The following is a 23,341-nucleotide window of genomic DNA, read 5'->3' as shown; positions in this document are numbered from 1 at the left end:
AGTGGATGGCTTTCAATGTATGTTGCGAAGTAAAATCTAGTAAGCTGCCTTATTGTCTGTTGTCTACATCATCCTATATACAGTTAAACCAAAATTTATTCAGACACCTTGAACATTTCATTCATTATTACAGTTTATTCACTATAGTTTAAAAAAATGGTAATAAAATATGACAAGATCTTGAGTCAAACTGTGTCAGAAAAAAAAAAAATCTTAATTATGTCAGATAACACTTAAGCAAAACATGGTCAGGTCAAAGTGTCTGAATAATTTTTGGTTCCAATTTTTTTATCAATTTTACTGGTAGTCCACTGTATGAAGAATTTTTGGATATAATATGTCACAGTTTACTTAATTTTGCTATCCTCACTAACATAAATGAACTATAGTGTCCTGCATATATGTATAAAATTAAAACATAAAAAATAATTTATTTTATTTCATATCTTTTTTTCCACTAAACTCATCAAAATATATTACAAAATTATAATACAAAAAGTGACAGTACAGACTTTTGTAATTTTACAAAGGATTTCTATTTCAAATAAATGATGTTCTTTTGAACTTTCTATTAATCAAACAATCCTGAAAATGTATCATGGTTAAAAAATATATAGCATCACAACTGTTTTCAACATTGATAATAATCATAAATGTTTGTTAAGCATCAAATCAGCATATTAGAATGATTTCTGAAGGATCATGTGACACTGAAGACTGGAGTAATGATGCTGAAAATTCAGTTTTGATCACAGGAATAAATTACATTTTAAAATATATTACAATAGAAAACAGTTCTTCGAAATTGCAATAATATTTCGCAATATTACTGTTTTTACTGTATTTTTGAACAGCTTTGGTGAACATAAAATACTTATTTAATAAACATAAAAAAAACTCTCTCTGACCCTAAGTAGTGTACATGTGATGTGAATTTGTTCAAAAGGTACAGTATCATGAGGATGATCATGCTGCCTACCGCTTATGATGCCTTAAAATACTGTCTACATAGGCAGCATACTAGGTTTTGGATCAGAGAGATGAATCTTTGTGAGTGTTTTAAACTGGTTTTAATAGAGGTGTTTGCTTTAATTTTTTTAGCTTACAGTTCATTAGCACCCTTGTGTTGTTCCAAACCTTTATTTTGTTCACTGAAAATCTTCCTCGGCACTTCTGTTCACATAGAAAAGGGTTTAGAAAGACATGATGGTGAGTAAAATAATGACCGAATTTTCCTTTTTGGGAGAACTATTCCTTTAATAATCACTCATTGTGTGCAGTACTCAGCAAGGCCACTCGAATCTTTAACTGGATACACATTGGAACAAGGAAGTGGTAAATTGGCCAATCTTAGTGGCATTTTCCAACGGAAAGGTTCAAGTGCGAAGAGATGTGATAAAACAGCATTGCTACCTTACATTACCCCTGACTGGTTATCTGACTCCTGGGAGAGAGAGCAAAGGGAGAAGGAGACCAGTGAGGGTGAACAAAGGTGTGCATCCAAGCCAAGAGCAGATCTGCAGCGGGTTTGAACTGCTGCCCAGACTTCTCACACACCTCAGGCCTCTCTCGTTTCAATGTGTCTCCGGTGAAAGCAGAAGAAAAAAAAAAGCAGCAGAACATATACACTCTTCCTGACCAGAGCTTTGTGTGGGCCATCGAAACCGTCGCTGTGTGTTTTTCCCAATCCTTTGTCTTTCATGTTTGCTTTTCGATGGTCACATCCAAGAGCTTCCCAAGGAAACAATGATTGTATATCAAAGGGGAGCTTAGTGTGTTACAGTGTTTAGTGCCCCTTGACTTCCTCATTTCTTTTCTTCCCAACAGATGAAAACTTTGTGTGTTTTACCAAACATGAGCCCATCGGTGTGTGCGGAGCAATTATTCCGGTGAGTTTGTGGCTATTTTCCATTTCATTTTTTTTTTTTTTTTTTTTTTGTTTTTTTTTTTGTGGATCAGATCAGAAGGTTGCGGTACATCCTGCTTTTTAATTTGTATTTTTAGATGTAATTAGCATTTTTATAGTTTTTTTTTATTTGATTTTTAATTATAATTTATATATTTATTTATATTTATTTTAATTATTATATTTTTTTGATTTAATTATATTTCATTTTAATTTTATATTTAATTATTTTTATTAGAGATGCATCGATATATCGGCCAATAATTGGTATCGGCCGATAAAAGCGAATTTTCACACTATCGCCAATAGTTTAAAAACAGCTGATAGTCAGGGCTGATATATCCTGTCAATCAAAAGAGGGCAGGAAAATGCACTGAGTTTGTGCTTTGTGTAAAGAAAATGCTAAGAAACCAGTTTGATGTTCAATATTAATAGTAATAATATGAATTGATAACTTTCAGAAAGTTAAGGAATATTAATTTTTAACTTCAGATTTTAGTTAATGTGATGAAATGGAGAGAATAAAGTTTTTATTTGCATTTCTTTCAAAATATAATAATTAAAAATATAATGATTAATTATAATGAAATTATCATTAATTTAAAAGAAGGTATAAAAGGCAGAACCCCCAAACTATCGTGATCCGTATCGGCAGATTTCACTCTGAATAATCGGCTATTGGTATCGGTGGAGAAATTTAGTATCCGTGCATCTCTAATTTTTATGTGTATTGATAAACCGTCAAAAAAAATATATATGTACATCTTTTATTTGGTAAATAAATACACTATCATTCAAAATTTTGGGGACGGTACTTTTTTTTTAATGTTTGTGAAATCTCTTATTCTCAGAAATAATTCTAATATGCTCATTTGGTGCTCAAGAAACATTTCTTAACAGTTTTTTCAATAAAACAGTTGTGCTGCTTAATATTTTTGTGGAAACCATGATATATTTTTAAGGATTCTTTAATAGAATAGAAATCGTGAAATATAAATCTTTTGTAACATTGTAAATGTCTTTACTGTCACTTGATCAGTTTAATGTGTCCTTTAATGAGTCCAGTTTAATGTGTCCCTAGTACTAATTTAAAGTATTAATTAATTAAGCATTATTTAATTTGAAGTATTGATTTTAGAGATACACTGATACTAAATTTCTCTGCTGATACCGATTATTCAGAATGATATCTGCCGAAACTCTCCTAAATAATGCAAACTATACAGGGAACTCTCATTTTGTACATTACTATAATATTAGAGGTTATAATTAACAACAGAATCCAAACTATTATATTCAACTGCTATTTATTTTCAGATATAATAATTACACTCAAATAAAAACTGAAATGTTTGTATCCAACTCAGTTGCACATAAGGTAGTTTTCATAAGCACTTGTCTTCATGACAAATTTAAACACATATACAAAGTTCTGTCATGAAACTCTAGATGGCGCAGGCTAATAGGTCCTTTAACTGCTCGTAATCACACCGTTATCTAAAGGGCACAGCTGATTGGTTCCTGCTGTATCAGTAGCCAATGAGCTTGTGTGCTCAACCTTCAAAATACTTTGGTAACATTGCCTTAGCAGTGCAGCGCGCTTCAGAAACCCTCCATCTTCCCCAGCTCCACCTGTATAGATCTGCTACAAGTGTACATTAAATCATGTATGCTATATTGTACAGCAGCAGCATCTCTTACTTGCTCACAGCAGCGTGTTGTGTACGTATGTATTGGCAGTAGCAAGTCCCGTACTAAGGAACTGTGAACTTTGGATTACTTTCCTGAGGTAGGCTAGCTGTTCAATTGATGTCTTTCCATGGTCCAAACACAGATTGAGCGATTACATGAGACATGATACGAATTTCAGTGAGTTGTATTGTATTTCTCAACATTAACTTTTGATGTTCATGCTTGTTTTCCTATATATAATTTGTATTAAAGAGGAAGAGGATGACTCGTGCTGCCGCTTGAACCAAGGTGCTACAACGATCTGTCATGTCACATTTAAGAGCATCAAAACGCCATTTATTGTTAGAATGTCATGATAAAATGGACAAAATTTGAAAGCTGATACTTTTTAATTCTTATCAGAAGTAACAAAGGCCAATGCTCTTTGCAGTTATTGGATAGGAGGCACGCTACAATAATGTTTGGTGTAGGAAAAAACATTATTTGGTCAAATACAGACTGCTTTTTTTTTTTTTTTTAACTATTAACATTAACTTGCCCTAAATTCAACACAAGACACACACATTATGAGTTGCAGTCTGAACTCTTAGATTGACAGGATATAATCGGCCCTGATCATTGGCTGTTTTTTAGTAGTCGGCAGATGGCCGATATCCCTGATAGCACACGTAGGCCTACATCACTGAGACATCTATTTGATGTCTGCATTTACATCTGCAGATTGTTATAATTTCCAAGGATCAGCATCCTCCCCTAAAAAGTGATTGGGCAAATCAAACCGTAAGCTGTAGAGACTTGAAACTTTGAGGGCTGGTCGTACTCACACACCGTCTACAACGTCAGCAAGGCTTGACCCGATCGGCCTGACGGGGGCGCTACAGCAGTGAAAAGTACGATATCGCTCAACGCTCAAGTGTCTTATATCGTTGGAATCCTTGGCTCAAGACGGACCAGTGTCTGCCTTGGATTTGATCATCACTCTTGGCGAAATTTTCGGGTATTTCGGATTTTTTGAAAAACCTAATTTTGAGAACTAGACCTAGGTTTTTGGCCTGATCGGAACCAAACCAGTGCAACAGGATTCTCTGGAGTCTGATTGTCAATAATTAACAAAAAAAGTTTCAATTTCGATTCACGGTCCCTAAGGGCCGCCAAAATGTTCGAAGTGGGCAGGGCCACTTTTACCAAAATAGCTATAACTCGTGAACGGAATGAGATATTTTCACCAAACTTGGCACACATATGTAAGAGCTCATTCTGTTGTTGCGTGAAAAAGGACGCAGCGACTGGCTACTTGGTGGTGCTACAACATGGAAAAAATGGCTATAACTATGCAACCCTATGTCTGATCGACTTAAAAAAATGGCGGCCAATGAAGTTTGAGCATCTGTCAGACAAGGTTAACAGAAGTCGTTCAGAACGAAACTCACTGGGCCTTTTTGACTCATGGCTCCAGAGGCCTGTGAGAAATTCAAAAGAAATCAGCCATCGGGGAGGCACCTTCACGTTTTTCATGTACGTAAAGGATTGCACATCAGGCAATGTTTCACATGCGTCCACGACATCCATACCACATGGTAGAACTCCTCATTCTGAGCAACTTTGCCTCTAGGACCACCACTGTCCATCGAATCGTTCATTAAATATTGGAGATTATTTCAAAAATGAACTTTGTTGAACAGATGACGTCTTAGAGACGTACCTGTGCTATCGGGGTAGTAAAAATACTTGCTTTTATCAGCCGAAAACCTACCGATTATTGGCTAATACATCGATGCATCTCTAATTAATTTCTTTAAAAAAGTTTAATGGTAGTATTTAGTTTAGGTTTCCCCAGGACGGGATTCTGTGTATTCTTTAATGCTTGCCAAATACACTTAATTTATGAATTTGACAGTATGAAAGCTGGCATTTAAACAGATAATTTAGAAAAGAAACATACTCGAACATGGTTGAATCCTGTGAGTGTTGAATCACACATACGTGATGTCTTTGCCACAGCATTGTTTATATACTGTAGCCAACGCCTGTCTAGAGTCTTTCAGATGCATGTAAGGAAACACCTTGGATACAGATACACACACTCACACACAGACGAACACAAATACACCACTCCCTCTCACAGACATCACACGAGACGAGCGTATTATGATCTCACGTGCTGCTGAAGCTTATGAATGTTTATGAAAGCTTGCATGAGCGTCAACTCTCTGAAACCACAAGGCCTTGTTTCGTTTCCTTACTGTAAAGAGCCTGTTTTCTCTCTCGATGTAACTCTATCAGTGTTCTGGCGGATCTTTTGTGAAGCTTAAAATCCTCACTAATTCCAATTACAGAGAAGCAGCCTGACCGTGAGGTATGAAATGAAAGTGTGATTTGACTCCCATGTAATTAAACATCTCCTGTACGCCCACTAAATCCGAATACATGCTGCAAAAATGCATAAGGACATACATGTCACTGAGACTGTATACTACTGTTATAGTTATTGAAATATACAATGACATTGCTAAGTGGTTCCTAGGAAATCTGTTCAACTGGTGTTTATTACTGTCAGCTTAATTGATGTGTTGCTAGGGTGTTCTGAATGGTTACTAGGGAATTTGAGTGGTTTCTAGGGTGTTGCTAAGGTTTTCTGAGTGGTAGCTATAGGTAATTGCTGGGGTATTCTAAGTGCTTGCTAGGGCATTGCTAGATGGTTGCTAGTGATTTTTGAGGGGTTGCTAGGGTGTTGCTTGGGTCTTCTGAGCGGTACCTATTTGTGCTTATTATGGTGTTCCGAGTGGTTGCTAGGACATTGCTAGATGGTTGCTAGTGATTTTTGAGGGGTTGCTAGGGTGTTGCTTGGGTCTTCTGAGCGGTACCTATTTGTGCTTATTATGGTGTTCCGAGTGGTTGCTAGGGCATTGCTAGATGATTGCTAGGGTGTTCTGAATGGTTGCTAGGGTTTTCTGAGTGGTAGGTATAGGTGCTTGCTAGGGTGTTCTGAGTGGTTGCTAGGGCATCGCTAGATGGTTGCTAGGGTGTTATGAATGGTTGCTAAGGATTTTGAGTGGTTGCTAGGGTTTTCTGAGTGGTAGCTATAGGTGTTTGCTAGGATGTTCTGAGTGGTTTCTAGGGCATTGCTAGATGGTTGCCTGGGTGTTCTGAATGGTTTCTAGGGATTTTTGAGTGTTTGTTAGGGTGTTGCTTGGGTTTTCTGAGTGGTAGCTATAGGTGCTGGCTGGGGTGTTCTAAATGCTTGCTAGGGCATTGCTAGATGGTTGCTATGGTGTTCTAAGTGGTTGCTAAGGCATTGCTAGATGGTTGCTAGGGTGTTCTGAATGATTGCTAGGGATTTTGAGTAGTTGCTAGGGTGTTGTTAGGGTTTTCTGAGTGGTAGCTATAAGTGCTTTCTAGGGTGTTCTGAGTGCTTGCTAGGGCATTGCTAGGGTGTTGCTAGGGTTTTCTGAGTGGTTGCTAGGGCATTGCTAGATGGTTGCTTGGGTGTCCTGAATGGTTGCTAAGGATTTTGAGTGGTTGCTAGGGTGTTGTTAGTGGTAGCTATATGTGCTTTCTAGGGTGTTCTGAGTGCTTGCTAGGGCATTGCTAGAAGGTTACTAGGGTGTTGCTAGGGTTTTCTGAGTGGTAGCTATGGGTGCTTGCTAGGGTGTTGCTAAGGATTTTGAGTGGCTGCTAGGGTGTTGCTAGGGTTTTCTGAGTGGTAGCTATAGGTGCTTTCTAGGGTGTTCTGAGTGCTTGCTAGAGTATTGCTAGAAGGTTGCTAGGGTGTTGCTAGGGTTTTCTGAGTAGGTGCTTGCTAGGGTGTTCTGAGAGCTTGCTAGAGCATTGCTAGATGGTTGCTAGGGTGTTCTGAGTTACTTCTAGGGCATTGCTAGATGGTTGCCTGGGTGTTCTGAATGGTTGCTAGGGATTTTTGAGTGGTTGTTAGGGTGTTGCTTGGGTTTTCTGAGTTGTAGCTATAGGTGCTGGCTAGGGTGTTCTAAATGCTTGCTAGGGCATTGCTAGATGGTTGCTAGGGTGTTCTGAATGGTTGCTAAGGATTTTGAGTGGTTGCTAGGGTGTTGTTAGGGTTTTCTTAGTAGTAGCTATGGGTGCTTGCTAGGATGTTCTAAGTGCTTGCTAGGGCATTGCTAGAAGGTTACTAGGGTGTTGCTAGGGTTTTCTGAGTGTTAGCTATGGGTGCTATGGTTACTAGGAGGTTGCTAGAGTGGGTGCAAGTTATGCATGTTATGCAACACCCGAGCAACCACCTAGCAACCTATTGTAAACAAATTGATTTAATGATTTTTAATACTGTCACCCTATTTGAGGCCACACCCTAGCAACCACAGATAAAACCCTAACATTGTGACAGTGAATTTAGTAATTTTGTGCCATTTTTTTGTGCAAAAAAATAGTTTAATAAATACCATACAATAAAAAGGGAGTCATCTTTCTTTCTGATAATAATTAACAAACAAAGTTATCATAATTGAAAGGCCGGTTTGAAGATATTCTCCTGGGTGGGTAATTCTTGACTATAAATTAAGTTACTGTCAGCAATGAAACACCATATTGATTCAATTTTCATAAGTTAACAGTTTACATACATATAATTTATCAAATCAATGAAAATGCCTTTTTATTGTCTTATGTTGCTTTGGAAACAAAGCACAAACTGTTGATAGACACTGGAGATTATATCATAAAGTCATTATTCATATTTGGGATTGATTTGGTGGTAATTAGAGAAAGCAATGCTGGCATTCAGAGCAATGAGTCACTCAGAAGGAAAAATAAGAAAAGTGAAAATGCAATCCAGAAACATGTCTAATTGCCATGACAACATCCAAGAAGATGTAAAAAAATAACAACTCTCTACTGGTAAACAAGTGATTTGTGTACATATTTATGTAACTAATTTTACAGAGAGCAGCAGTTGATGGTGTGTTCTCGTATTTAAAAACAACAGAGGCTCCTTCACTTCTGGCAGAAAATGTTCACAGCATACTTTCTGCTTACGCTTTTTCTTCTTCTTTTAGCCTCCATTTTTATAAAACCTGTAGTAACAACTCATAATACTCCACATAACAGCCAACACATTAGCAATCACCTGACATCTTCAAATCTTGTTTCAAAAAACAATCCCAGTCAGATGAATTCAAACTAGCGCAGCTTTACTGATATACATTTGTTTATGTACTTAATTATAATCTTCTTCTGCATTTATAGTGGAACTTCCCTCTGCTGATGTTCACGTGGAAGATCGCGCCGGCTTTAGCCTGTGGGAACACGGTGGTCGTCAAACCCGCTGAACAGACCCCGCTGACGGCTCTTCACGTTGGATCTCTCATAAAGGAGGTGAGGGTGCAGCGGTGGCTCATGGGATTTGTTTGGTTTGGTGTTTTTGATTTTATTAACATGGACACTGATGATTGATTGCATCAGCGCTGCCTTTCTTGCGTCCCAGATTCTGTGGTTTGATTGTGGATGTTGCACAAACAGTGTTTCCCAACCAAGGCTTCATGATGGATTTGTGCGGGGATCGTGAGATTATGATAGAAATGCCAAATTAAAGACTTTTTGCACCCCAATGGATATAATGACATGTAACATGAGTTTCTGGAATACTTGATTCTGATTGGGTGCGGCATTGAGCAAATCTTTGGTTACACTTTACAATACGGTTCATTAGTTAACATTAGTTAACATGAACTAATAGTGAACTGCACTTCTAAAGCATTTATTAATCTTTGTTAATGTCAATCTCAACATACATTTTTAATATCAAAAGTTTTATCTTTTATGATTTGAATGCATTCCACTTCCCGTTGGGTGGTTCTTAGCCTTACATCATGCATTAAAATTGTTTAATGCACAGCTAGCTGTTGATTATTCCTCTTATACTATGGTCATTTACCAGCATTGACAACTTAAAGGGTTAGTTCACCCAAAAATGAAAATTATCCCATAATTTACTCACCCTCAAGCCATCCTAGGTGTATATGACTATCTTCTTTCAGTCAAACACAATCAGAGTTATATTAAAAATATTCTGGCTCTTCCTAGCTTTATAATGGGAGTGAATAGTACCATAGATTTTGAAGCCATCCATCATAACTTTATAAACTATAATCACTGGCTTCCAACAACGGTGGTACACAAATCTAGTTCCAGCGGAAGACTGAACTCTGACCTGACGCATGACACAATGACGAACATGAAAAATTGTAAAGAGAAATGTCGGAGGATTTCGATACAAGAGAAGAGGAGCTTGAGTTTGTTGCCCAGCCCTATTTGTTTGAAATGCAAGAAGCGTCTACTTTCACCTAAGCTTACGCTACTCCTATTTCCTACGTCATACACCGGGTCAGAGGTCACTCTTCCGCCGGAACTCGACTCGTGTACGGCCATTGGCGGAAGCCAGTGATTAAATTCTATAAAGTTATAAATATGGATATTTTTTCTTACAAAACCCATCGCTTCACTTCAGAAGGCCTTTATTAACCCCCTGGAGCCGTATGGATTTTATGATGGATGGATTCGCTTTTTTGGGCTTCAAAATCTCGGTTACTATTCACTTCCATTATAAAGCTTGGAAGAGCCAGGATATTTTTTAATATAACTCCATTTGTGTGTGGCTGAAAGAAGAAAGTCATTTATACCTAGGGTGGTTTGAGGGTGAGTAAATCATGGGATAATTTTCATTTTTGGGTGAACTATCTCTTTAAAGCTGTTATTGACATTTACAGTGCAATATTTGACAGGAATGGAAAAATGGCGGTTATTTTTGTCAGTTACGGTTTGTTAGATCTAGCATTCTGCCCGCTTTGAATCAGACACAGAGATAAAGTAGTGCGGTAAAATTACATTTATTTGAATGAATGATTTATAGCATTTATTTGAATTATTATCGAGAGAGAGAGAGATGCTTGTGTGAATTACCTGTCTGTTCAGGGTCTCTGTCTATTAACAACAAAGCTGTGAGTTTAATTACTTCAAAACCAGTGATGTTACCTTTCTCGTTGTTAAGAAATATAATGTAGCGATTCAGTAGCGAAGCTATTTTATTGATAAAAATCGCAGCATTGATAAGTTTCTGTGTTCCTGAATGTCTCTGTGTGCGCAGTGTGATGCCTTATCTCTGTGTGCGAGTGACGCGTGTGTGTGTGTGTGTGTGTGTGTGAGTGCTTCAGTGGAAACAGCGCATTAATATAAAACGGTGATTAAACTGCTTTATTGCACACCTTCCAGCCAATCAGAATTGAGTATTCAGAAAGACCATGGTGTAACATAGTTAACTAACATGAACATGAACATTTGTATTAACTTAAACATTAAGAAAGGTTAATAAATGCAATAAAAACAAATGTTAATTGTTAGTTCATGTCAGTTAATGCATTAAGTGATGTTTACAAATGAGACCTTATTGTAAAATGTTACCAATATCTTCTAGAATCATAAAACAAATCACTTTATTACACTGATCAAATATACAAAAAAATCAGTAATTGAATTTATTTTATATGTTTATTGAATGACTGGAGGTTGAAGTCTCAGAGGTATAAACCCAGTTGGGAGCCCCTGGCTGTAAATGACTCAGCTGCATTGTGGGTAATCAGTTGTTGCTCTGTCTCTGTTTATACAAAACTCTCAAATTATCATGTTTAATTCTTCAAAGAAAGCAGGATGCATGAATTGCTGTAATGACTAAAACTGCAGCTGCAAGCCTTCCGTCAACCGCCCCTCGCTTTCTATTCAAGCCGTCTGTATCTAAAAAAGAGATGATTTATGTCTTCATCATTATGAATGAGATCAGTGCGGTTTAAAACCCTCAAAAGAAAAGCGTCTCTTTGTGTATATCAACAGTCTTGCTGTCTCTGTCCCCGTGGGCAGTTTTTTGACCTATTCATTTCCCATTTTATCCTCCGCTTCTTTAGAAGAAAGTATTAAGCTGTATCACACAGTCTTAAGCCTGTATGTTTTTGTAAATAAAGCCCATTCTTTCCCTCATGTCATACAGGCCGGCTTTCCACCTGGAGTCGTGAATATCGTACCTGGCTTTGGACCTACGGTTGGAGCCGCAATCGCCAGTCATATGAACGTTGACAAAGTGGCGTTCACAGGCTCTACAGAGGTGAGGAACTATGGGAAAAAGCTCAGGCAAAATGATATTGGTTGCTCTTTCAGAGCTTCTCAGTAATAAGTGTCCTTTTAATATGTTTCTCCTATTGTTCCTTAAGAGACACAATATAAAAAGTCACAAATTATGCAATTGTTGACAGTATAAATTAAGTAAGAGTATAAAGCTATAAAATTAATTTGGATAGTAGTTCAGATTCTTTAATGAATGAATGTGTTTTTTTTCTACCAAAATATATATTTTAAATAAATGTGGTGAACAGCGCAGCTTAGGCAAATATATTTATCAAACCTTCACATGCCAAAATGTACTTGTACTAAATACATTTTCAATCTTTAAAATATATTTTGGGTAAAGGCAAACTGTTTGTTAAAAAATATATTCTTTGTAAAATAAATATGTTTTTGCCTTATGAGTAACTTAAATTGCAGAGAAGATTAAGAGAAACAATTAAGTTGAGATGATTTATTTCTCCTATGGAAAATCATGCGTCACCTCAAATACTAATAAACCATTTTGTTCAAATATCAGTTGTGTAGTATGAGATCCATGTGAGCTGAATCTCGGTGCTCTGAACTGTAGTGTTTCAAAGCGCTGTGCTGTTTTGGTAGTTTCCCGTCATTATCTACATGACAAACCAGATGATATTCATAAGTTACATACAACTAGACCAGCTTATGGAAGCATCATTAGCAACCGCCGGCTGCACTTCCCGCTCTCGTTATTGTCATGTGCTGTGTTTGTGTTCAGGTGGGCCAGCTGATCAAAGCGGCGGCGGCCAAGAGCAACCTGAAAAGAGTGACTCTGGAGCTGGGGGGAAAAAACCCCTGCATTGTGTTTGCTGACTCAGACCGTGAGTGATGTGGTTTGCCAGATCTCACTGCTGAAACAATAATGATTGCGCTGGGAGGGCTGGGAAAAACAGGGGATGGGAACGATGTGTGCAGTATTTTCCTAAATGAAGACATACAGGTCTTCATTTAAAAGAGGGGAAGTTTTTAGACACTTAAGGCACACTTAAAAATGTCTGAATGTTATTGTATTCGAAAACAAAAACCAAGTGCATTTATTTTAAAAGGAAAATTGCAAGTATTTTGTGTTTGTGGAGCATAAGTGGAACATGTTCATAGTAGTAAATATGACAAGCTACACTTAATCTTTAAACATCCATTAACATCACCAAAACACCATTTAAAGACATTGAGCAAAAATGATGAAGAAGTGACGTTAGTGTGTATTTTGACATTTAATGCAATGTCATTTAGACATTTTTGAGAGTGACAGGTCTTTCTGTTTTAAATATTGTGCTATTAAATCATCTGCCAAAAGCATGAATGTAAATGACTGAAATCTGTAAAACTTACATATGAAATGATAATCAGAAAAATCTTTTTAATGAAACAGTTAATTGAACATTTAGACAAAAGAAGTCTGCATATATGTTTTTTGTTGAGTATCTTATTTGATACATCAGGCTTTTATGACTCAAACAGTATGATATAGTGAGAATATTTTTTCATAAGAGCAAGCTGAGCAAAAATATGCAATTTGGTGCAGATATTGTTATTTATATGGCCATAAAGATGACATTCTGAAGGCTTTTAATGTAAATCAATAAGATCTTTAAAACATTATAACAGAATACTTACATAAAATTCATATAAATATCAGTTGTCACTCTATATCTCCCATTATTATGTCTTATTAAGTTGATAGTTTTAGGATCAAAACTCTGTAGTTTTTATTGCAGGGTCAAAACATATAATGCAGTGCAATACAATGATGACTGAGAGATGAATGTTCTTCAAAAGCCTGGTGTATCATATTTGATACTCACATTTTAACATGATTTTTCTAAAAAATGATGTATGGATAATCAAGTAAACCTGCTTCAGTCCAGTAAGTGTTCATCTTGAAATATAATAACAATATAAATGTTATGATAACACTTTAGGGTCCAATTTTCACTATTAAAGGGTTAGTTCACCCAAAAATGAAACTTCTGTCATTAATTACTCACCCTCATGTCGTTCCAAACCCGTAAGACCTTCATTCATCTTCAGAACACAAATTATGATATTTTTTATAAAATCTGATGGCTCAGTGAGGCCTGCATTGCCAGCAAGATAATTAACACTTTCAGTGGCCAGAAAGCTACTAAAGACATATTTAAAACAGTTCATGTGATTACAGTGGTCCAACCTTAATGTTATGAAGTATTGAGAATACTTTTTGTGTGCCAAAAAAAAAAAAAAAAAAGACTTTATTCAACAATATCTAGTGATAGGTGATTTCAAAACACTGCTTCATGAAGCTTTGAAGCTTTACAAATCTTTTGTTTCAAATCAGTGGTTCGGAGTGTGATTGATTTGAAACAAAAGATTTGTAAAGCTTCGAAGCTTTATGAAGCAGTGTTTTGAAATCACCCATCACTAAATATGGTTGAATAAAGTCGTCATTTTGTTTTTATTTTTTTGGCGCACAAAAAGTATTTTCATCGCTTCATAACGTTAAGGTTGAACCACTGTAGTCACATGAACTGTTTTAAATATGTCTTTAGTAGCTTTCTGGGCATCTGAAAGTGTTAATTATCTTGCTGTCAATGGAGGCCTCACTGAGCCATCAGATTTTATCAAAAATATCTTAATTTGTGTTCTAAAGATGAACGAAGGTCTTACGGGTGTGGAACGACATGAGGGTGAGTAATTAATGACAGAATTTTCATTTTTTGATGAACTAACTCTTTAACTAGTTGTTTATTAGCATATTACTAGGATTTTGGCAGTTTATTAGTACTTATAAAGCACATATTACAACTATGTTACTAATTAATAAGCAATAATTAGGAGGCAAAATTCATAGTTATTAGTTAATAGTGAGAATTAGACCCTAAACTAATGTGTGACGAAGTTATTTTTACATTTACTTCATAAAAATCAGTAAAGATTTCACAGAAAAAAGATGTGTACCACAACCTGAAGGTGGACATTTTTACAGTTATACTAAAAGCCATTTTACTTGCTGACAGAAGACATGTAGTAGATTTTCTACAGTACAACAGATTTTTCAGCAAAGTTTTGATCATGTTGATGATTTAGAGGCGTTATTGTGCCCTCAGGCTCTCACTATAGACTACTAAAGATGAAGAGCAATCGATACAATTATTCATTTGTCCTTTGTGCTATCAGATTGTTAAACAATCTGATGGTAAATATAAGTATTTTAGATTTATATGTACTGTTGTGTGTTCTTATTTCTTTTATTTGATTTGTTTTATATTGTGGTGTTTATTTTATGTATGTCTACTACGCTGCATCCAAATTGCCGGTAAGGTTGAACTTGAACTTGCGTATCAATATGATACAGTAGGTTTTATAGGGTTAAGTTGCCAAATACATATTGGGCCAATATACAGTTCATTGAAGTGCATTTGGTTGTGGTGCGGTTATATATTTCTGAGGGGCTTATTTGGCTTGAGTTTATTCAGCCCCAGTGATGTTGCAATACTCCAGACCACCCGTGCAGCTGTGAACTACTCGCTGCTCTATTATTATGTATGTTCACATCTGCACACAAACCCAGATTTATGCCAATGCACAGCTCATTAAACTCCAGAAAGGGTGTAATGATATAATGCATTATGTTATCAAGTTTACAAATGAATCAAAGCATGAACATTGGCACAGGTATGGAACTGCTACGTAATGCACTGCAGCTTTGCAGAAAGAAAAAAAAAAGCATAAGGGCATGGGAAAATAACACTGGGAAAGGTTTTGTATAAAGTGCGCACTGATGAGTGTGTGTGTGTGTGTGTGTGTGCAGTGCAGTCGGCGGTGGAGGAGACGCAGAAGGGCGCGTTCTTCAATCAGGGTCAGGCGTGCACCGCTGCGTCACGCGTGTACGTGGAAGAGCAGGTTTTTGACGAATTTGTGCGTCTCAGTGTGGAAAGAGCCAAGAATATAGTGATCGGAGATCCTATGGAACCACAAACCTCACACGGGCCGCAGGTGATCACTCAGTTTACTCATATTGACTTAAGTTTTTCTTCTTGTATGCAGGTTCTTTATGTATTTCTGCTCTTCTTTCAGATTGACCAGCATCAGTTTGATAAGATCCTGGCGCTGGTAGACAGTGGGAAGAGGGACGGGGCGAAGCTGGAGTGCGGCGGATGTGCGGTGAAGGACAGAGGTCTGTTCATCCATCCCACCATCTTCTCTGATGTCAAAGACCACATGCGTATCGCCAAAGAAGAGGTACGACGCTCCTCTGCGCTCTGTGCTACAGTATATGTACTATCATTTGTAAAACATATATAGAAAAACAGCTACATATAGGGCAGATGTAATATAATTTTTAATTTAAAAAAAATGTCAAACTTCCTATTTAGATGAAAGAAATGAATTTTTCTAAAAATGTTAATGAATAAATAAGCATTATTATTAAATACTTTACTGATTAGAGTATTCGGTGAACCATTAAATATTTAAAAAAAAAAATGATTTTGAGATTAATTAATTTCAGTCATGACAACAATTTAGCACGTTATTCAATATGGCAATGTTAATGTATTTGGTCTGGTGGACTAGATCTGCTACTCTGCTGCTGCTGTTGATTATTGTTGCTGCTGCTGCAGAGCAAGTATGGACTTGCTAGTGCTAATATATACACAGACAAATGCATAAATAGACATACATAAATCTCATAGCAGATCTAGACAGGTGGAGCTGGGGGAGGTGGAGGGTCTCAGAGGAACTCTGCAGGACTATCTTACAGCAAACACTGAACCAGACTATTTAAATGTTGAGCAAGCAATCTCATTGGCTGCAGGATGAGCAGAGGCAAATCAGCTTGTGTCATGTGGTAAAGATATGATTGCTTGCAGATTGCATGTAAAGGACCTATCGTCCTGCGCCATCTAGAGTTTCATGACTGAACTAGATATTTATACAACCTTAATTTTGAACTAGCTATAGAGATCTTTAGGGCCCAGTTCAAAAAGATTGATCTGGATTTGGAAATCCTATGTTTTGCTATCCGGGATCAGGTGATCTAGTCTACTTTTGTGTTGGTTTTTTAAAGCAAAATAGGATTGAATCACGCTGATCCAGATGCACAGATTAGCAGTGCTCCAAATGGGGTCACATTTCACACTGTAGGCTGCTAGCTATGTAAAGAACAACCGGTGGATGAGTCGATGTGGGGTCACTTTAAGCTTTTTTATTTGAAGAGAAAGAAAACAAATATCCCCTTCCATTTTCAATTTCCTTTAAACAATCAGATGCCTATGGAGGCACTAAGGGGACACAGTGATGGGACAAAATATGAAATGGGAGAAAAATTATATATTTTAATGAAAAATATTTTAATCAAACAAATTTACATTTAATAAGGGATGCAATTGTTCATCTCTGATGATTGTGACAATGTAGTGTATATACAGTACAGTGATTAAATAAAACACTTAAAATTAAATATATTATTTTTGTTTGATATTGACAGCTGTTTGGGGGATTATTTATGGTTCCAAAATCTCTTCTTTTTTTTTTACTTTACATACTGAAAGGCTTAATCGGTAGCCTAATGTCTACTTCTAATTTATTACTTTAACAATTAAACTAATCAAGAGCAAAATAAAAATATAAATGTGTGTATATATATTACATGATATAAATGTTGTATTTTTTTGACCAGTTTAAAGTTTTTGTTCCTGAAATCAACCATTTTAGAATCTTTTTTCCTCTTCTTCTTTTAAACAACCAATTTTCAAGATTTGATCCAATCTGAAATTCTGATCAGTTTACTTTTGAACAACTGGGCCCAGGAGGCAGGAATCTGAATTCGTGTCCTATAGTGCCACCTGCTGGATGATTGTGGCATTATAGATCTGTGATCTGTGTCTGTCCTCAGATGGCCTGTTCAAGTCAAATCAAAATCAAATAAAAACAGTATATATATATCATGCCAATGGATTTCCATTGATAAGTAGGACACAAATAAGTAGGACACATAGTTATCCACCCATTTTACTGGTGTTGATAAATTTACATTTCTGCTTTATTATCACTGAAAATATGCATCTGGTTGCAAATTTGCTTTCTATTAATTTACTTCCTCATGTCATTTCAATCCTGTATGCATTTATTTTTTCTGTGGTCACTAAAGAAAAATTGAAAGAATCTCCTTCCATACCACAAACAACCACTCATATGACCACGTCTGTCAAGCTCCAAAAACAACAAAGAATCACCATAAATCACCTTTTTTTTTTTTCTTCTTCTTCTTTTTTTTTTTTTTTTCTTGTCCTTTATGAAGCTTGAAAGACATGATCACTATGAACTCTTGTTTTTGATATAAAAAGCAACAGCATACAGGTTTGGAATGACATGGGAGTGAGTAAATAATGGCATAACTATTATTAGTATGCACTATACCTTTAAGGACCTGTAGATAGCCTGGGCATTAGTGTTGCACTGATGTGTGTATTTTGCAGATCTTCGGGCCGGTTCAGTGCATCATGAAGTTTAAGACGCAGGAGGAGGTGATTGACAGGGCCAACAGCTCACAGTACGGCCTGACGGCAGCCGTGTTCACGCGTGACATTGATCGCGCCTTGAGCGTGTCTGCGGCCCTGGAAGCTGGAACCGTCTGGTAGGAGACTCACCAAACTCTTGCAGTTAATTTGTAAGCTTTTACACTGTAAAAAGAATCACCAACTGTTATTTATAATAACAAATACAGAAGTAAATACAAAATCTAGGGGTGGATATGGGGTTTTTTAATGACAGATAACGATATCTACAGAGCAGTTCTTTCTCAACTGTTTACATTCACTTAAAACATAACTGACTGTGTTTACGTGAATACTCGCCGGCATTTAGACATTATTTTGTGTGTATTTGACTGTTTAAGCGCAATAAGCAGCAAAAAAGAACTCAATTTAGTTCTGAGAGGCGGCTTTATGTGGCGCACTTTGGGCGTGAGCATAAAATCTGCGAGAATCATGCGCAATACGTGCAATCCCATGCCGAAATTCAAGCCCTGTAACACCAACAATATTCATCCGGAGCAAATTAAATGAGTGAGTGAGGGGAGACGGGTTTGTGTGTTGACTCGCTGTCAGAGAGATAAGAGAGAGAGAAAGAGCAGCTGGTATCATGTATCTGTTCTGCAGAAAATGAGTATTGAAACACTACATTGCACGTAGTTTGTTATTTCAGATGCCTTTTTAAAAGACTACAATTGAAAAATGTATTATATATAAAATTCAACCTGCCAGAGTGACTGCATTACACGCCACTGCTGAAATCCCAAATTGGCCAGTAGATGGTGAAATATGAACTGTTTTCTTGTTAATGGTCAACTCAATTTGTATGCAATTATTTATATACAAAAAACATGAAATGAGCGGATATTTTCCAAGTGAGGTCAAAGGTCATGTTTCGTTCTGTTCTCCAGGGTGAACTGCTACAACGCCTTACATGCTCAAGCTCCATTCGGCGGCTACAAAATGTCAGGAAACGGCCGGGAGCTGTGAGTGCTAATGCTTCATTTTTTCTGTTACCTCGTTTCATACCTGTCTAATAATATGAACATACATTTTTATTACTTGTTTTTTCTCCCTGATGTCTACTTGTTATGTAATGTTAGTTTTTAGAGTTTTGCACCATAGTTTTCTTTTTTTTACAACCATTTTCCACCATCTCAATCTCAAATCCTATTAAACAAGCCATTCTACCCGCTGTAAGGGCATATGCCTCATGATAGTTTGAAGAGGCTTATTTTCTCTCAATTTGGATAATGCATGTACATTTCCTTCAAATGTGTGTGTGCAGGGGTGAGTATGCACTGGCGGAGTACACTGAGGTCAAAGCCATCACGATTAGACTCGGCGAGCAGCTGAAACTGTGATCTGAGGCTCCAACATCCATCTGTGTTCATAACAGCATCTGAAGAAACTCTGGCTTTAACCATCAGTCTCATTTCAGCTCTTTTTCTACCAGTCTGTTTATTTGATGTAGATGTGCTGTACAGATTTAAAAAGAATTTTTTTTTTTTTTTTTTAATTTAATTTGGATGTTTTAAAATGAAGCAACGTCATCCATCATCTCTCAATATTTCCTAATATAAAGATATATATATATATATATCCAAGTTAAGTACATATGTTTTATGTAGTTATTACAACAGATTCACTTGCATACACACTTTTGATTTGGAGGTTCAATTCTTCTTAGAGCTCTTACAGTCGGTATGAAGCGGAAGTTGCGCTAGTCTTTTCTTCCCTATTGTGACGTATATCTGAGTGAAACAGCTTCTCAAACAGGAAAAATGTAGGGTGGGATTTGATTTTGTCCATGGGGAATTGATTGGATGGTTGTGGTTTGCTATTGGTGGATCTCATTTGAGTGACAGGTTGCCCCGCCCTCACGCCGGTAAACACATCATCAGACAAGAGAAGAGATGTCACTGCAAGAGGGAGAGGAAGATATTTTGATTAAAGATTATGAGGGCACATGAATTTAAAAAATAATGATGTGCATGGATAAATCATTTATAATAAATACTGCAATATTTCATCAAAACCAAGAATGGTCCATTTTGATTTCATGGTGACTTTAAAGGTCTCCTGTCATGGCAGCTAAAAACAAAAATGTTACCAAGTCTGTGTGTAAAAAACAAGTTTTTGGATTGAATTTCCTAAATGATCCTTCGATTCACCTCAGAGCTGTCTTAAATGAAATAATTTCTGCTCCTCTGACACCAAACACAACTGCAAAAATGATTTAACTGTTACTACGTTCACTTTGTGATGCTGAATGCAAATTGAAATGATGAATCATTTTCTGCACTGTATATGAACAGTGTGTTGCCCTGCATAATGTGTAATTAGCATTAAAAGTGATTTCCTTTTGTAAATGTACATACACATCATATGACAGGTGAATTGATGTAATTGTTTAAAATATATTGTTTACTGTCTTTGACTTATTAAATAGCTATTGATTTAAAAAAAAAAAATGAATCTGAATCAATTAATCAATAAATAAAAATTCATATGAAGTAAATGTTTATTGTCATTTTGATCTGTTGTAGTGGTGCGAAATATACTCTATGAAAGTACTTAAAAGGGTTAGTTCACCCAAAAATGAAAATTCTGTCAATAAATACTCACCCTCATGTCGTTCTACACCCGTAAGACCTTCGTTCATCTTCTGAACACAAATTAAGATATTTTTGATGAAATCTGATGGTTTCTGATCCACACATAGGCAGCAACGACATCGCACCTTTTGAGGTCCAGAAAAAACAGTTAAAACAGTCATCTGTCCCCTTTCATACTGCTACTCTATAGAGCACTACCTCGGAGATGACGTGTTTTTGTAGGCCAACCCGGAAGTTAGTGGCGCACGGGTTCCCTCGATTGAAAGCTTATGCATTTTTCCCATAGACTTTTGGAAAATCGCAAAAAATAAGCTCTGTGTTTAACAAAGGGTTATGACACTTACACGTTTTGTCTATAAATATAATCCTTACAAGTTAACACAGCATTTATACATTTTGAAGCCTAAATAAAGTCGTCAGATATAAAAAGCTAACAGTAGGCTATAAACGGACTACAGCACACCATGGTTGCAGATCAACGTCACCACCACCAAGCTTCCTCAAATTTTATTTAAAAAACAACTTTAGTTAAAAACATGCTCGCTGATTATGATCTGCGCTGTGTATGAATACTTATCCACTTTTTCATGAGAAATGCTGTCCAAATGTCCTGTTTGTCATGATGACGTCTAAAGTCCCCGCCAAAGGAAGTAGTCCCTTTTAGCAATTTGTTAGCAACCGCCGTTTTTAAGACACAATAAAGGTTTAAAAAATCACAACTGGTGTGTTTTATGTCACAGATCAAAACATGAAAATATTTAGAGGCTTTGTTAACCACAGACCTTATTTCAGGCGATTTAGCAAAAACCCATTCAAAAAACCCATAGACTTTAAGTAGATGGAACCGGAAGTCCTAAAATGCTAACTCGCTTCTGGGTTTTGCCTACAAAAACACGTCATCCCTGAGGTACTCTATTGCAGAGCTTAAGTGTTTACGTCCGAACGGTGGCTCAGTATTGCTCTGGTCATGTGAGCAGCACGACTCATGCGTGAGCCCGCGTTCTGACATAAACACTGAAGCTCTGCAACGAAAATAGCGTAGCAGTATGATGGGCACAGACGAATTTGTTGAATAAAGTCGTTATTTTTGTTGTGTTTTTGCGCACAAAACGTATTCTGGTCACTTCATAATATTAAGGTTGAACCACTGTAGTCAGGTCAACAGTTTTAACAATGTCTTTAGTATCTTCTTTTTAGTACCTTTTTTCTCTTTCAGATACTGGCATTGATGGAAATTTATAAGCTATGCAGATATCACATTTGGTTAAATGGCACAAACATTTGAGGGTAACTCTATCACTTCCTTGAGTACTGATGGTTGATTTACACAGAAGTATATACAAAGGGACAGTGCATTTGTAACTTGTGTATTTGCATATATGTTTTTATAAGATCTGGTTGAGATATTAAACCGTGGCTCTCAACCTTTTGTCCCCCTATTGTACTAAATATTCCATATTGAATATTTCTAGTATTATTGCTGTAATGACAATGCATAATAATAAAACTTTTTTATTACAAGAAACTGGGAGTGTTGATATATTACATTAAATTATTGCTTATTCTGTATTCATTTCTGTCCAATAAAAAACAATAGTTAATGAAAGGGAAAAATAGATGATTTCAGTCTACATCTTGATTTTGTGTGTGTGTGTGTGTGTGTGTGTTTAGTATTGTACACTGTAAAAAATTATTTTCATGATTTGCTATCATAACATTTTTTCTTTTGTCAAATCAACTTAGATAATTAATGTAGTTCAGATAACATAATATTTTGAGTTTCTGTTGATTAAACCAGTTGCCTTCATTGTATTAACTCAATTTTTATTTCAGTGAACTCAGAATTTTAAGGCAACCAGGTAACTTTTTTTTTTTTTAAGTTAAACCAGCAATTCTTTTTTACAGTGTAGTTGCACACCCTTCTGACCACAATAATGTCGACAAATACACAGTGACAAAACTCGAATGTGCAAAATAATTAAATGCTATGTACTATGTATCTAGTACCTGTCAGATAGTAAAAAATGTTATGAGTGCTATTCCTAAAATAAAATCTGTATTTGAATACATGTAGATTCACATGAAACCTAAAATAAAAGCAATGCAATTCTGATCCAATTCAAACATAGCAAACGAAGAATGGTAAAAACATCCCAAGATAGTATAAAATATGACTTTCACATTACAAAAAAAGTGAAATATAATGAAATATGTTACTTTTAATAAAATCAGCCTCTCTGGCATCTATGGTGTGTCCTCATTTATATTCTATTTGGTAAAACTGCTGAGGATCAGCGTATTCACATAGCCTAACATGCTGGAACTTGATTTGTGAAGACAGTTGAAGTGAATTAATTAAAGTGGGCAAATCATACCTATTTTGATAATGATCATGTAAACAGGTTTCTCTGAGTGTATCACGGAAACCTAATATATATTGACAGACAACAAGAAAA

At 36.3% G+C, this 23,341-nt stretch overlaps 1 protein-coding gene across 1 annotated transcript in view; it reads left to right on the top strand.

The window, feature by feature from the left end:
* aldh1a3 (aldehyde dehydrogenase 1 family, member A3) overlaps positions 1-22,410 on the top strand; it is a 29,991-nt gene extending 7,581 nt beyond the window's left edge. Inside the window, exons 5-13 of the mRNA XM_051901574.1 lie at positions 1,828-1,889; positions 8,813-8,941; positions 11,604-11,717; positions 12,474-12,576; positions 15,546-15,730; positions 15,812-15,976; positions 18,214-18,371; positions 19,179-19,253; positions 19,556-22,410. Coding sequence (XP_051757534.1) covers positions 1,828-1,889; positions 8,813-8,941; positions 11,604-11,717; positions 12,474-12,576; positions 15,546-15,730; positions 15,812-15,976; positions 18,214-18,371; positions 19,179-19,253; positions 19,556-19,631 — 1,067 coding nt within the window. The 3' untranslated portion in view covers positions 19,632-22,410. The remainder of the gene's footprint in view (positions 1-1,827; positions 1,890-8,812; positions 8,942-11,603; positions 11,718-12,473; positions 12,577-15,545; positions 15,731-15,811; positions 15,977-18,213; positions 18,372-19,178; positions 19,254-19,555) is intronic.
* The last annotated feature ends 931 nt before the right edge of the window (positions 22,411-23,341 follow it).

Source organism: Ctenopharyngodon idella, chromosome 7 (genome assembly GCF_019924925.1).
Source record: "Ctenopharyngodon idella isolate HZGC_01 chromosome 7, HZGC01, whole genome shotgun sequence".
NCBI classification, from domain to species: domain Eukaryota; kingdom Metazoa; phylum Chordata; class Actinopteri; order Cypriniformes; family Xenocyprididae; genus Ctenopharyngodon; species Ctenopharyngodon idella.
This window is presented reverse-complemented; position numbering and strand designations above follow the sequence as displayed.